The sequence below is a fragment of the Xenopus tropicalis genome, chromosome 3, assembly GCF_000004195.4.
Source record: "Xenopus tropicalis strain Nigerian chromosome 3, UCB_Xtro_10.0, whole genome shotgun sequence".
Lineage (NCBI taxonomy): Eukaryota > Metazoa > Chordata > Amphibia > Anura > Pipidae > Xenopus > Xenopus tropicalis.
In genome coordinates this window covers 40,731,779-40,749,050 of record NC_030679.2, presented here as the reverse complement: position 1 = coordinate 40,749,050, position 17,272 = coordinate 40,731,779, and the positions used below count along the sequence as shown (strand labels likewise).

Sequence of the window (17,272 nt, the reverse complement as noted above, 5' to 3'; positions counted from 1 at the left end):
TGAGGTCAGTAAAACCAAATATATCTAGCCAATAAGCAAGTTATTATAGAAGCCAAAAATGATTAGGGATGCATATAAAGATAGAGCAAATATTATCTCATTTGGTTTAGGTCCCTCACTATCTTCAAAAGGAAAAGTGTTTTGAGGGAGGAGACCTTCTACCAGAGCCAAGCCAACGCATAACAGTGCCCAAGGCAAGTTCCATCTCATATACCCCCCACTCCATTGCCCGGCATGTCCCACACGCTTGCAGCTTGCCACTTCTCCTTGGGTCCGAAGCAATTCTTTCTAATACCCGATGCACCGAGAATATAGGTTGCACCAGCGCAACTCTTTCTTGCTGCTGATTTGGGTGTTCTGAACAGCTCACTTTACACAGGTAAAGATAAATTAAAATCAGTGGCTGAAGGGGTAGGCAAGAACAGGCAATGCGGACAGTGCCCCTTATGTTTAGTGCCCTAGGCAGCTGCATCTTTTGTACCTAAATATGTATTTTCAGTGTACATTTATTGTATAGCGATGCTTCCTAAATTCATAAAAATAATAATAAGGAAAATGACCATCACAAACCGTGTGAAATAAAAAAAAACAACCAGGGAGCAGTCAAGGCCAATATGATATGATATAAGAAAGTATTATATTTCAAAAGCTCTTATCCACAGTTATATTTAGTAGTTGTAAGAATGTTATTGGCAGCTGTAAAATGTAATACATTGACAATAAAAGTAGAGCAAAACAAATGCCAGAACATAAAAAGAAGCTCTAAAAGCTGATGCAACAAAATCTGACAACTCTTTGCATGTAACCCATGAATGGGGACAAAGACCAGGAGCAGGCCAAAATACCACAGCACATGGCAAAGATCCGAACAAAATACATTAGATTTGACAGTACTACCATTGCACATAGCCTATAACAGTTAGAACCCTGTCAGAAAACATTTTATACTAAATACACTGAGGCGTCCCACCCTTTTCCTAAAATTATTTTTGGCTTAATAGGTCCCTCCTACACAAACTCAGCTCAGCTGAAAAGCTAAATTCTCAGTGACTTTCTAAACCGTGTCGATAAAATCCAAACTGCTCTTATCCAATTTATTCACTTTTGTTATCAGAACCAAATCCTTACTAGGCCAAATCCCTCAATAATGTCATACAGGCAGTCAGTGCTGTCCTGATATGACTTATATTTCAATCCCAGTTCCCATTAAGAAGCAATCATGTATAAGAAACAAGCTACCTGCCATGAGGTCCATATTGTATATTATACATACTTGGCAGACTCTTATGACTACATCATTGCTACAGTAAGTGCTTACTGTCCCAGAGAAGCTGACAAATATAAGGGTGCTGGGAAATGTAGGCTGCAGAGGGCTTGGCTCATGAGTTACTGTCAGTGACTAGAAAAAGCCCCAGTGCAAGATGTAGCAAGAAGTCACAAACAAACAGGAAGTAGGATCATCCCTGCAAGCAGACCAAGATAAGACTTAACATGATATCGTGCTCTAATGAGCATAAACAGACAGGATATGCATAAATACACTGCATTCATATACTGCTCCATATAGCAAACTGTAAAGCACCCATTCAATAGAGATACCTGCGAATGTATACAAGGGTTGTGCCTGAAAAAAAAACTGTAAAGGTCTTTTACAATCCATCTAACTTCAGAACTTTATAATTACAGGCTCTGACAGGCAGATATGCAAAGGGCAGTACAGGGCAAATGAACATTAGATTATCACTCATTCCACACAAGGGTGATGCTGAATATTTGTTTTGATTCTGTTCCAATTTCACAGTTATATTATCCGAAAAGCCCTGCTTGATTTCTGTGACAATACAAATACATTGTGCCAATACTGATATGATATAACAGTAAGGAAGTTCAACTGAAAGTACAGTATGTCTTGATACCAGCATAATGAAGCATTTGTGCCCCCTACATCGCCAATGTCAATATTTTGATTTAGTTATTACCGCAGTCATGCTTCTCCCACAGACTTTTATCAGCCTCTTCTTAGCCCCTGCTATATCAACTGAGCAAAAAAAAATTCTTCTGTTACTGGATAGCAATGCAGAACATGGTGATGAGTTTTTTCCTCCTCCAGTATGAACCCACAGATTTCCACTTGTGCAGTTGTTCAGGATATCTGATTGCCCATTATGCTTCTTTTTTTTTTTTTAATATCTCTATATTTATGATTTTCTCAATATTAACAACAAACAGAAACCAAAACAGAGAAAAGAAGAAAAAACAAATTACACAATTAAGGGGCCTATTTATTATACTTTGTAAAAATAGGCAACAAAATTTGTCACGCATCTCCAGGCTTTGCCATGTAAAAAAACGGCTTAATTTTACATGGTTTTTCTTCTGCCGGAAATTACGTAAAATAACTTGCTTAAAATCTGGTGTTTACTGTTTACAGCCCTTTTTACACGTTTTTTTCAGCTAATTTTACACAGATTAGGCTAATGCCACACTATGCGTATTGGCATATATTTTCGGCAAGCCAAAAAATGCTTGCTGAAAATTTGCACCTTACGATCCTACCTGTGCCTGCACCCAAATGAATGGAATACGCTTGGGTGCAGGCGCATGTAGCTGAAATACGCATAAAACGCGAGCCATACGCTCCTACCTGTGCCTGCACCCGAATGAATGGAATACGCTTGGGTGCAGGCGCATGTAGCTGAAATACGCATAAAACGCGAGCCATACGCTCCTACCTGTGCCTGCACCCGAATGAATGGAATACGCTTGGGTGCAGGCGCATGTAGCTGAAATACGCATAAAACGCGAGCCATACGCTCCTACCTGTGCCTGCACCTGAATGAATGGAATACGCTTGGGTGCAGGCACAGGTAGGAGAGTATGGAGCATATTTTCGGCAAGTGTATGGTACGCATGGTGTGGCATTAGCCTTAATAAATAGGCCCCTAAGTGTTCATTAACTATTATTATCCTCATTGTATGCACTGAAAGCAAAGATATTATAGTCAGATTCCAACAGGAGCTACATAACAGGACCACTGTTCTTTATAATTATCCATGGCCAATATCCACTATTTTGCACAGATCACTATTTACCCTAAGGCTGGCCCTGAATTTTTCATTCTCCTATAATAATGTTGCCTAAGTTGTTGGGCAAGTACATTAACTTTCCACTAGATTGGTTACATACATTCTCTAATCAGCTCACCTCTAATCAGCTGCACCTCAGAACACCCTGCCCCAACCACCTTCTAAACCTGGGAAGTATACCAGTAGTTTTGTTCTGTCCCCCTGGAACCTTTCTCAAGAAGGGCTGTGTTTATCCGCAGGCCAAGAATCTGCCAAGTGTGGAATTAGCCCAAGAGGAAAAGTGTATTTTTGCATAAGAAGAGGTGACCTTTTCCTTTACCCCTTTTATTAGGTACAGAATCACAAGCCATTGCCTGATAAGCCAAGGCAGAGTACTAATATAAAGCTGCTCTTCGCTAGATTCCACTCGAAAGACTTAAAGTGTACCTGTCACCCAGACATAAAAAGCAGTATAATAAAAGCCCTTTTCAAATTAAACATGAAACCCAAAATAATTTTTTTATTACCACATCCATACCCATTATAAAAGCATTTTAAATTCCCAGCTGTCAATCATATAATGCCTGCCCCGCCTCTATGCCTTAGGCATAGAGGCAGGGCAGACAGTTACTTTCACTTTCAATTCAGAACTTCTTAGATGTTGCTGCTCTCCTCACATTCCCCCTCCCTCCTCACCATCTAATTGTGTAACCAGTGCATGGATATGGGCATCAGGTCCTCCCATACTGGCACAGAAACACGATATTGGCAGGATGCAATGCCTGCTTTGATAGTGCCACAAAATGGCCCCTGCCTGCTTGCTGCAATTGTGAATTCCAAGGCTGAAGAAAATAAGATTAAAATAATTTATATAGTGTAAGTAAAGTTTATTTTGCTTGCCAAACACAATAGAAAACAATTTGAAATTATTTCTTAAGGTGACAGGTCTGCTTTAACAGCAACATTTACTGTACTTACGGATAGGTTTACTAATTGTGAAACTGGATTGCAATGTGCATATCACATACCAATTCAGATGAGTCACATGTCAAACGCGCATAAAACCATGTGGATGAGCCTTCTATATAAACCAACACATTGCATAAGAATTTACAACAGGTCAAGTCTATTTTTTTATTATTAGATTGTGAAAGTGCAAAGCAATAAGCATAAATAAATCAGAAATACTTTTTCTATTAGGCGATCTTAATGTCATGTTACACATGTATCAGCAGTATCCAGATACACAATAGCGTAAGAACAATTCTCCTTTAATTCTAATGGAATTACAGGAACTGACATAACTACAGAAGGTACAGAGTGCTCATTAGAATTCTATTTCATCCCTTGTGTCAACCAATAATCTCATTTTGGCACACAGTACACAAAATGAGATTATATGATGTACTAATCATATTGAAAACTACCATTCAGCAGTTAAGATTAAAGGTCTAAATATCATCTCTATTTAAAGACAGAGAACTCTATGACATTTACTCAGACAATAAACAGCTTAAAGGGGAAGTATTTCTTTATAAAAAGAATTGTTCACTTCCGCATCTTGTTTCTATAAATGGCCTGCAAAACACAGGGAGATTACTGTAATGCATTAATTCATACATGACATATGTCTATTTAGGAATTACAAACACTGACACGTAAGCTGTCATTTGTTGTCCAGTGCCACAGTGCATTGTAGCAACAAGTTAACAAGAAGTAGTATAAGCTCAGTGGTGAACATGACAGTGTTGGACTGGGAACCAAGGGGGTCAGGGTATTTTCCCTGGTCCCCCAGCAGGCCAGATCAACCCTGAAATGGGACCATAGTACTTAAAGCAGACACAGTAATATGCATGTTTGAAATATAACAAGGTTATTTGGTATTTCTTCATTATGCTAATGCCCCTTGCACTTATACATGAATGTCTACTGGATACTGAAGAGGACTACAGGTTCTAGTGCAAAATTGAGTGTAGGCCCCCCCAAGGGTTTTTGTTCTTCTTCAGTGGTAAAAGATCATAGGGTTGATTCACTAAAGTGTGATAAGTGTTATCGCATGCTTTTTTGCATTAAAACTGACGCAAAAAATAACTCTCGATTTCGATTAAGTATTATCCTGTGCATTAAGACGCATATCACATGCGCTAAATAACGCATGATCGCAAGGCGTTAATTTTAACACATTGCGTTAATTCTTGCATAGAAATAATACTAACGCATTATACACAAACACATAAGAAGCGTTTGACGTGCTAAATATAGCATTAACACCTACTTGGGGTAGGAGGTACTTAAAGAAAATTGTGGTTTGTGCGCCTTTGGCAACACAACATGGACTTTGCAGTGGGATTTTTTACAAGTATGTGTTGGCCCTAGAGTGATGCAGCCTCCAGTTTTCAGGGAAATGGTAATTTGCAGAAAAGTAGTTTTACGAATGTAATGGTTACGTGCAATAAATCGTGCGCTAATATAGCAGGTGGCGAAATATATTGCGTGCAGTGGGAATTAACGCACGTGCGGAAAATAACGCAAGAAAACCGCTCATCGCGACTTAACGCAAACATTGCGTCTTAATTAACGCAAGTATCCTATAGTGAATCGTGCCTTAAGTCGCAAAAAATAAGAAGCGATAAAATTTTTAACGCATGCTATAAATAGCGCTCAAAATATCGACCTTTAGTGAATCAACCCTCATATTTGTTGCTGTGATGGCCCCAGGAGTGGTTGCAATCACTGCAGTTTCTAGCTTACCTTTTTATGCTATGACTTTCCCACAGTATTTTATTTTAGTTGTTGCATCCTGGTAACTCTTGCTCACATGCTGGTGTTTGTCAAATCCAGGACTTATGCTATTTTCATTGTGTGATGCTTAAATGTATATTACTCTTTGGATAAATACTATTCATGTGGGAATATTTCCGCGTTTTCTGTTATATTACATTTTTTTGTGTAGGTTTGCCTTAAACAGAGTGTTCAGCCCTCAGTCATCTTCTCTGCAATCTGTCATTAAAGGGAAAGAACAACTGGAGAACAACTGTTTACATGTGTCTTACTATCCCATCACCAGCTAGACAGGAAGCCAAACCAATTATTTTGGGCAAGGTCTGCATTCTTTAAAGACGTAACTTTTCCTAATTCTCAAGGCACAGGATAGAGGGCTTGGTACACAGGATAGAGGGTTTGGAACACAGTCTTTCTATTTCTGTAATACGTTGCTCTAAAACTGTGTCACATTGCCTGACATGTAGTAGATAGCTAGTCCAGGACTGGCAATCTGTGTATTGTACCAAATGCCAAAGGGCCTGCTATAAGACACCATCTGTCTGTTACATACAATGCTGTTCTAACATCTGTACCCCGGCAGTTTCAGAACTCTTCACAAATCCATTCATGCAACTCTAACACGTAACACCTGTTTTAAAGAGTTGCATGATACTTTGGTAATCCTCTCAAAGTAACTCCACAGTATTCACACCTCTGTGAGTTTCAGATGTCACCTTTCTGAAGAGTTACAAAGTGCCATTGTGATTGGATTAGTGGAAGAGTATATATGCTGAGGACTTCCCATACCAGTCAGTTGAACTGAAGAAGCTGCTCGGATGAGTAGTGAAACGTTTTCAATGATTACTTAACAATTCCAGTTGCTTTAGATTTATTTATACTAGATAGGCCTGCTATAGGGCTCTGGCACACGGGGGGAGATTAGTCGCCCGCGACAAAACTCCCTGTTCGCGGGCGACTAATCTCCCCGAGTTGCCTACCCCTGCCTACCCCTGCCATGGCCGCCGCGTCTGCCATCCCGCTGGCGACTTACATGTTCGCTGGCGGGATGGCAGGGGTAGGCAACTCGGGGAGATTAGTCGCCCGCGAACAGGGAGTTTTGTCGTGGGCGACTAATCTCCCCCGTGTGCCAGAGCCCATAAGATGTCATAGACAGTCACTTTATTGGGCTGGTACAGGGCTGTTTGGGCTTCTGTGTACTTGAAACGCCAGGGCCCATTTTGAATCTTAGTGCAGACCTGTAGACAACTCACACAATAAGTAGTAACTGCCATTTTACTAGTTTTACTATATTTTTTTTTACTATATTATTTTTTTTTTACTATATATTGATCGGTGGGTTTAAAAATTCCATTAGGGGAGGACCACATCGGCACATTGCCAACCTCACCAAAAGAGTGGCTCATTCAGTGTATGGCCAGTTTTTACCATTCGGTATACCATTCAGTATAACTTACAATAACATAGCACGCCTAGAGACAAAACAGGTGGCGCTGTTTCAGGGTTGTATAGGTAAATCATCAGGGCTCAGTTATACCATCTGCCACTTGTGAATAAAAAGCAAATAGAAAGCTATACCTTCATACTGTACTGTTTAAGGGAAAATACATGGAAGACAAACAAAACTTATAAAAACAGGATGTATTTTTCCGTTAACTCTCTCCTTACTGATCATACATAGTTATGCTGCAACTCAGAGAAACAATGCTATCCAACCCATCTAACACACTCTATAGATAAAGTAAGTTGCCATAGTCAGGAGGGGGTTAGGATAAACCAACTGCAAGTAAAACAGCTAAACAATTGACAGATGCTTCCTTTTTGGTGGTAACAACTGTAACAAACTTGCCCCAATTGCACACTGTTCCATTCCATATTCTACCCTGACTCAGCAGGTAAAGTTATATAGAATGTTATTCATGTATCTGCAGAGGTTATGATATCTCTGTTCTAACACAAACAATGCTGAATGAGTCTTTCTAAAGGTGGCACTGTCATTCCAAATATAATTCTAGAAATGAATGGGGGGGGGTTGTCTATTTATATACAGCACTTTGCAACAACATTTACAATTAAAGAGTAAGCAAAGTATATAAAAAAATGTATAGGTAATAAATAATTAGAGAGCATAATCCTTAAAACATATACCTAGGATATCTATCAAAGTCTCCAGTTATTGATGAGAGGTTGAAGGTTGCAGTTTAGTAAGAAGCTGCAGGGCTACAGGATTGGACTTGCATGCTTTGTACCAACTGGTTTAAAGCTAATGCCACACAGGGCTGATTGCATAAACGCAGGCTGAGAGCCCCTATACTGGCACCAGCCTTTTCTTGTGCCTTCACCTGGAGCAATTGCCTCAGCCCAGGTGCAGGCACACAGCATGAGTATGCATTTTGGAGCTGAAATCTGCTCTGTGTGCCTGCACCAATGCAAGACACAATGGCTCTGGTTGTAGGCACAGGGAATGGCTGATGCCAGTGTAGCGGCTGATCCTTAGCCTTGCTTTACCCACAGGCCAGGGATAAGCCCAATGTTGCATTAACCTAACACTACATGGCTTACCTGGAACACCATAGTGCAGTAGATCATAGTAACCAATTCATAGGATAAAAATCACCAGATCTATTTCAATAAAGCAACATGGTGGAAAATTGTGAGCCATTTAATCCAAGTGTCTAGACAAGCATTGTGTTCAGGCCCAGGTGGGCTGCTGTAAGATGCCATAGACAGTCACTATTTATTGGGCCGGTGGGGGACTTTTTGTGCCTCTGTATACTTAAAATGCAGAGGCCTATTTTCCCAGGTCGCCACTTCCCTATGGCCGAGTGAGTACAAAACAGGCTATGTTTCTTCATGCTGTTCCTTGTGATAGATCAGCTAGCGTTAGTGTTTTGGTGCCCAGGTCTGCATGCCACCATACCCTGTGTGTTCTATGGGGTAGTTTGCAATTAGTGATGAGTGAGCTTTCCGCATTTGACCATTGGCAATTTTTTTGCCTCAAAACTGCTACAAAAGTTTGCAGTGACAAAAATTTGCAGAGTGTGGGAAAAGTTGTGGTTGCGGCAAATAAGTTATGGTTGCTAAAAAAAGTTGTATGGTAGCTGCATTTTTGCATCTTTCACCATTTTGCTAACTTTTAAGTGAAGCAAAACAGGTCATATTCGCTCATTCCTATTTACAATCAGTGACAGACAGCCATGTGCCATTAGTACATTTATGCAAAGCCATGGGCAACGCCCCAATATGCTGTGGGCACACAACAAAATATTCTACTGGGCACACAACAAATTCTGTAGCACAAAGAAAACATTCCGGATGCAAACACCTAATTTATTACTTGCTCGGCTCACTACTATACATACATTCATACTGTACATACATACTATATATATATACGTACACAAATCACACAGAATATATATATATATGAATATATATATATATATATATATATATATATATATAATAACATTATTATATATATATAATAACATTGACCGTGATGGATACATTCTTCAGCAGTTTAAGAGTTAAATGCAGTTCCCATGTGATGCAAACCCTCCAGTTTAATGTGTTCCACCATTTAACCACTCCTTGAATTCCTCTCTCACGCTGCAAAAGTTTTCAACCAAAACAGCGAGAAAGGTTAAAGTCAAATAGTTGTGGTGCGTGAAGGGCTCATGATAAAACGCTTCCTTGGCAGATAACTCTGTGCCTATGACTCCCTGGCAGACAGGCTGCCTTCCCTATTGCACTGACAGACAGTAAGGTGTGTGCAGCGCTCTGATTCGCCCGGCTCTGTTCTATAAATAACGTGAGAGGCACAAAAGGGAGGCGAAATCACGGATAGGCAAACAGACAGGGACGTTTCCTTACCAGAGCAGGTTGTTGATGCTTGTTACAAGCCCTCCCGTGTGTGTGTCAGGCTGAGAAGAAAGTTCTGTCAGGGTTGAGGTGTACTTCTGTAACTAAGTGGAACAGGCACAGACTCCCAGTTTGTAGGACTCTCCCACTCCCTCCCACATGGGGGAAGGAATGTCTCAGTTCCTTATCACACTGGTACCACAGAGACCTTTACTTCCCACAAATTGCTTTCCATTCATATGTGTTCAGCTACTGTCCATTACCTCTCATCTACACAAATGAACACAATTTCATGCTGCTTGTGTTGTTTTTGTGTAGCTGCTGAATTCATTTCTAATGTTTTTGTTTTCAGGCTTCAACTGGCAATAATGGAATAAAATTGGTAGTGTAGACCAAGTCCAACCATTATAATGCCCAGCCATCTGGACATGTATGCAAGACTAGGGGGCATGTGGAAACTTGGATAACATCATATTGCAGATGATCAGTCATTTGAAAATGTTATTTGTTAAATGGTGATACAAAATGGCAAGTTCCAGAAGGGGCTGATGGGTTATGATATCACAGAGGTGGGAGAACTGGAGGATCAGAGGCGGGAATGGTCATAGTGGGGATTAGGGAGTAGGGATGCACTGAACCCAGTTTTTCGGGTTCGGCCAAACCTCCGTATCCATCCCAAGGGATTCGTCTGAATACTGAACCAAATCCGAATCCTAATAAGCACATGCTTATTAGGATCCAGAAGGGGTACATTTTTTCACTTCTGTGTTCAGGGCCGCCATCAGGGGGGCACAGGGGGTAGAGTCGTCCCGGGCCCGGACGATTTTACGGACGATTGTAGCTCGGGCCCCCTTTAATCAATTCCGGGCCCTGTCATTGGTGGTCAGCGGGTGATCCTATTGGTCGCGCCCCGTGCGTACATGCACGTCAGTACGCACGGGGCGCAACCTTATAAAAGGGCCTGTCTTCCTTCGGCACTCAGAAGTGCCGAGGTGTAGTGCAGGAAGGACATCACCGGAGGAGTCCGAAGCCGCCGCTGAAGACGCCAGAGGAGCCGAACAAGACGCGGGGGGCTGTGCTGTGCTTGCTACCAGGGTACTGGGGGGGGGCACAGCTGGCTACCAATGTACTAGGGGGGCACTGCTGGCTACCAATGCATTAGGGGGCACCCTGCTGGCTACCAATGTATTAGGGGGGCCCTGCTGGCTACCAATGTACTAGGGGGGGCACTGGTGGCTACCAATGTACTAGGGGGGGGGGCTTTGCTGGCTACCAATGTACTAGGGGGGGCTTTGCTGGCTACCAATGTACTAGGGGGGGGCACTGCTGGCTACCAATGTACTAGGGGGGCCCTGCTGGCTACCAATGTCTCATGTCTGTGAGTCCTTTTTACTGGTGGGAGAGGGGCCCAGAAAAATTTGTTGTGAGGGGCCCCATGATTTCTGATGGCGGCCCTGTCTGTGTTTACGCAGACATTTAACCCTTCCAAATCCTAATTAGCATATGCTAATTCAGATTCGGTTCGTCCAGGACCGTGAATTCGGGCGAATCCGAACCCTGCGGAAAAAGGCCGAATTCTGGCTATATATCGAACCGAATCCTGGATTTGGTGCATCCCTAATTCTGAGACAATTTGCAATTGGTCTTCATTTTTTATTATTTGTAGTTTTTTAGTTTTTTAATTTTCAGTTCAGGAGCTGTCCAGACTGAAGTTTTAGCAGTTATTTGATTGCTAGGGTCCAAGTTACCATAGCAACCATGGAGTGGATTGGTTCTACTGTAAACAAATAGAAGAGGGCCTGAATAGAAAAGAAAGTTGCAAAAATTAACAATAACAATTGCTGTGGTCAGTGACCTCCATTTAAAAATTAAAAAGAGATGAAGAAAGCAAATAATTCAAAAATTATAATAAATAAGGAATACCAATTGAAAAGTTGCTTAGAATAGGTCATTCTACAACATATGAATTTATTTGGTTTCTGTATTTAAGATCTCATACAAGAGGTGAGAATGAGATCTTTTGCCACAATAAACATATAAAAAAACACATTCAGTTCCACATGCAGATATGGGCGTCTGCAAGACATTTTCCAGGGAGGGGACAAAGTCATAAACAAAAAGCAACCTGATTTCCCACACTCTATACAATAAAAGATGTTAAAGTCTGTGAGGCAGTATGTAGAGTTAATTTCATTGCAAAACCCTGAAAGCTGCCCACATTTTGTATAGTTTTATGACAGGGGGTGTAAACCATAATAAAAGATGAATCCAAAATTGCTTAAGGTGCTTTTCTAAGCACTTTATATTACAATTTTTTCAATGTTTTCAGGGACTTTAAGATATTGACCTTATTCCTTCTGATCCTGTCAGAAAATACAAGTGCTGACCTTGCATAATAATGCCGCTATCAGAAAGCACTTTGGGTCACAATATTGCAAATAATATAGCAAACATTTTATTTTATTTCTGTCTAATCTCATGTCTGAAAGCTCTGCCTCATATTGCAATGCAAGCAATGCAAGACTCCTGGGGTAATAAACGGTTATGAAAATAACTACAAATTACTTAAGTAAGCTCTCAACCAATTTTCATACTACAGCCTAATTGCCACTGAAGTACTCTCTGCATTGATTTTTTTTGTTTACTGTTTTTTTTAAAGATTTTTCCCTTTTTTCAAACCAGGTATCTCTATGGTTAGTATTTAAAAAAAACAAAAAAAAAAACACATAGAATTGTAATTATGGTATTAAAGGTCAACTGCAATTTTCAATAGATGTGCTTTTTGCTTAAAACTTAGTACAGGGTAGGCATAGTTACCCGGTCATACTCCAGCAAATAATAGAAACATTCTAAAGATTTAGGTACAGAAGTCCTTAAAGAGGCTGAAAATGCAAGTTAAATTAAAAGACAGCCATTTCTGGGCTATACATTATTAACCTGTTGTTGTAGCTCAGTACTGACAGATTTGCCACTTGCAATACCACTTTTTACCAGGGGGAGGAAATTTCCATGCGTTTTTCCGATAAAAGTGCCGGTATTTGAAATGGACTTAGTTTTGAATGAAGCTTATCTCTGTACATTCATTATCATTTGCAGTAATTGCCTGACAAAATGTATTTTTTTTTTCTCTCCAAGTTTTATAAGATGTGTATTCTTTCTTAAAATCTGCTGGGAAAAGCCGAAATAGATTTAAATTACAGTTGTCAGAAACCATTAGTTCATTTAAGCTCATCAAGGCACTCATTTTTAAAAGCACATCAAGTTCAAACACAATTTTGAGCCATTAGCAACATTAAAGAGGAATGTAAATTCATCAGAGCAATTCTTTTAATCCTAAATGGGGCTTCCTACTCTCCTGCCATTCAGATGATGAATCACATTGAGTGTATTCAGACCTCCATGCTGAGCAAGTTATGTGTTGCATATCCTACCTTCCTTCAACCCAAAATATTAACTCTGGCAATAGACCCTCTTGTGTCAGGTGTAAATTAAAAGAGCAATGAAGCAAAGAACAAGTTGTAGAGCAGGACTAGTAGGGTGTTTGCTCTGGGCACATGGCATTAAAGCACATGTTGTAGGTACGGCTCTGATCTATGTATATCTATTATATCCCTGCAGCGGTCCTCCAGCTATAAACTCCCAGCATCCCACCACCAAAGGCCAATGTTTAGTGCCTGCAGTCCAGACAAAAGCAATACCAGCTCTGTAACATGGAAACACTTGGCTCATAACACAGACAAGCTACTAGGGTTGCCACTTGGCCCATATTTTACCAGCCTACCTGGTAAAATACCAGCCAGGGCTGGGGCCAGTATTTCAAATTTACTAGCAATGTACAAGCTGATAAATTTGTATTCGTTTGTTGTTCCACCCCCAGTTCCTGGCCCTCTCACACATGCGTTTTGTGTCATAACCCTGACCCGCACCCCTCTTTTATCCCTTAGCCAGTATTATTTGGTAAGAAAGGTGGTGACCCTATAAGGTACAAACGGGGCAAACCTTGTGTTTATATTACATGGTTTATATTAGGTTAATGTTAGACGTGGCGTATTCCCGGCAAGCCAAAAAACGCTTGCTAAGAATACGCCCCACTACTATAAATGAGTCCTACCTGTGCCTGCACCCAAATTAATTAGATACGCTCGGGTGCAGGCACATGTAGCCGAAATCTGCATAAAAATGTGAGACTTTGCATTCTCTCGCGTTTCTATGCGTATTTCAGCTACATGTGCCTGCACCCGAACGAATCTCATTCATTCGTATTCTTCGGCTTACCGAGAATACGCCACCTCTGACATCAGCCTTAGGGTCACATTCATGAAAACGCAAGTTCAAATCTCGAATGGAATAAATTCGGATTGGATACGATAATTTCTTAAGATCGCAAATATCACAAAAATGCTTACGAAAAAATCGTATTAGTCACGATAATATCGTATTGGCGATCCAAAAGTCACGAAATTTTCGTACCGAACGATTGTAAACAGCAGGAAAAACTTTCTGAATTTTTCACGCAAGTGTACGAAAGTCGCGCAAGCACACAAAAAAGTTGCGCAAAGGATGAAAAATTTGCCGAAAATACGCTCAGAGCGTTAGTGCCCCTTAGTGTTCATTTGCTTTGCTCCTTGCTTCAGATTTCAGCCTTTTCTTGCTATTTACACACTGCTTGGTGCAATTTAAATGACCCCTTTTGAACAAATCTTGACAATTCAATAAGTTAAATATATATGTATTGTTTTGCTGGTATGGGTAATTGTAAATTGCATCCAGATCTGTGATGAGCCAAATGTTTTCTTTGTTCTCTGATGGTAAATGAGCTCAGTTGTTTTGCTAGCGGATGTAATATCACAAATATGTTAAATGTAATTAATTAACATTTTAATCAAAATAGCAGTAGGAAAAGGCGGGTACAATGGGCAACTAGCAGACTACTCTATAAAAAGTTTTATGTATAGATCTAAACAGTGTATTCTGGGCCCACAAGGCAAAAGAAAAATAAACACTTCAAGTGGTTTCTCCTGATCAATATAATGATCTTAGTGTCTTCCTGTAACCCAAATGAGAGTTCAGTCTATAGCACTTATGTGCCTTAAGCCACTCACGGTTATTAAGAAAATCCCAAACTTCAAAAATTAAGCCTGAAAGAATTCAGATGCAGTGTGTGTTCAGATTAGCACTTATGTGAAATGGTTCTTCGATTAACCCTTTCATTTGCAAATCATACATTACCTGCGCTGCCAGCTTTGCTGTTGGAGCAAGGTAAAATGGATTGTGTTTATTGTTCCTATTGTATGTATGGTCCTGAATACAAGAGTACCATTATGAGGGCTGCAAAGTTTTCTTGGAAAAAATACCGGCCTCCCTATGTTTTTAGGCTTCATTCCTGTTAATAACATTGGCATAATTTTTAGCAGCCATGCTGACAAAATCCCATTTAGGTGGCAACCTGCTGAGAAGACAGCTACCTACAGATCAACCATTAGATTCTTCAGTACTCCTATGCAAAACTGTAATAAACCAATAGTGTAACAAGACTAGTATGTCTTCTTTTTACTAGGAATGTACAAGGTGGGGCCTTCCACCAATCCATCTGCAGCCCTGCAAGTGTCACACAAATAGCAAGACTGTCACACAAATAGCAAGACACTCTCTAGGCACTAAATCTGTCTGATTTTTCTCATTTTACCTATAGATAATGGTTTTTTAGCCCTCAGGTATGAGGCAGTGGGGAACGAGAGGTGCTTGGGATTCCCAAAAATGGCAATACCTGGACAATTCCACTAAGAGATTTCTTCAGTCTTGTATTCAATAATGGGTACAAACTGCCTGCTCAAGATCTAAGGTTCAAGCCCTCCCTTCTACACTCTGTATCACATGCCGACTTGTGGTTGCATGCAAGGCAACAAGGCTTTTGGACTTGTTTCAGCCCCTCCCTGCACTTTGAGTCCCATGTTCGGTCTGCTGAATAAACATACCTGAACCTATAGCGCCATGCCAAGCTGTACCCTAATCCTGCACTGATAATTTTATAAATTAGAGATTAAAACCCTCCAAATACATACTAATCATAATGATACCTTAACAAACATAAGTCCCTCTAGCTGTTACAGCACAAAGGGACACTGGGAAGGATCTGGGTTCAAGATTAGTTAAGATTTAGAAGTTCACTCCAATCTCAGAACAGTTTCACAGTATAAGGGTGAAAAACACACAGAGCTACTTAATAGCAGCTACTTGTCATGCCTACTAAACACCAGAAAATACCCTGCCATAGACAATACTAGGAATTGCCTCTGCTAAAACACACATAGAGACAGTTATCAATAAATGATCAGCATTGTCTATGTTAGTAGCCGTGAAAAGTAGCTGCTACAAGTAGCTCTGTGTATCTTCACCCTAATATGGAATGAGGAAGCACATCTCTAATCTTACTTGCAAAATATCTGTGCTGCTATAAAAGCAGATAAACTACATAGATAGATACATACATACATACATAGATAGTTAAATACATAGATACATACAGTAGAAGAAAATGATTACCTGCTTCCTTAAGGAGTTTAGTGAATAGGAGAAATAGGATTACAACATGCAATTCAATACATCTGCAGGCTTTAAAGTGTTTGCTTTACTATTAATCCTTTTCAGTAAGGATGTACATGAGAGCACAGGCTAAATGTTGATTGGGCACCCACTCTAGGAGTGTTGTTTAAAGAACAGAAATCATTGAGCTGCTAATGGTATCCCTCTAATTTCTTTTGGTGTCATGTAACAGCACATGCAGCTGTGCAATGTAAATGTAAGAGCTATTTCAACCATAAAGCAGAGCCCTCCTTGCATTATATAGACTTACCCAGCATTGAGGCATGTCTTTTGAGACCTTTTCTAAAGAAGCTTTTTGCCTCTTCCGTCCTTTTCATGATTTTCTCCAGTGGTGAGTGGCACATAGCAGACCAAGATGATGTGCTTCTGGCATAGTTGCCATTTCTCGATAACCTGGGCCCTCTGATTAAGGATCCCTGCCCTTCCATCTGTCTTCTCTGCCATTAATAGCCTACCATTCAAACTTCGGTTAAGTCCCAATCTGCCAACCCTCTCCTACTCCGTCACTCTAGAGTGGGAAAGCATCCAGCTCTCAAGCTTCCGTCCCATTTCCACAGACCATCAATTATTGAAGTAAAAATCAATAAGAACAATACAAGGCATGTCTACCAAGGGACAAGATCAGAAGCTGTCAAGGCTGGCCATGCTCAGTACTGTGAAACATCCTGATTGGCTGAGAAAGAAAAAAATAAAAATATAATCTTAGCCAGCTCAAATTATAAGGGGAATGAGAACAATGGGGAAAAACACAGACATGAAATGAGGCTCAATCCCTCTCACTTATTGTCAGCGCCTACATGTCTTTTAGTTATCAAGCAGTTTCACCAGCAGATTAGAATGTGTAGCATGAAACAGGTATGTTTTGTATACAAACCCAGTGAGCAGAAAATGTTAAGCCTGTTGTAAGAATTCTGGGGGAGGGATACTTTATCCAAAGGAATCAGACAGTGGAACAGGT

General features: G+C 40.4%; 1 protein-coding gene across 2 annotated transcripts in view; it reads right to left on the bottom strand.

Annotated features, from left to right (window-relative positions):
• Positions 1–17,063, bottom strand: part of sh3tc2 (SH3 domain and tetratricopeptide repeats 2) — a 61,395-nt gene extending 44,332 nt beyond the window's left edge. The window contains exon 1 of one of the 2 annotated variants that reach the window (XM_002939108.5): positions 16,565–17,063. In XM_002939108.5, coding sequence (XP_002939154.3) covers positions 16,565–16,742 — 178 coding nt within the window. In that variant the 5' untranslated portion in view covers positions 16,743–17,063. Of the gene's footprint in view, positions 1–9,723; positions 9,865–16,564 lie in introns of those variants that run through there. The other variant, XM_012959786.3, reaches the window with a different exon arrangement.
• Between the last annotated feature and the right edge of the window lie 209 nt (positions 17,064–17,272).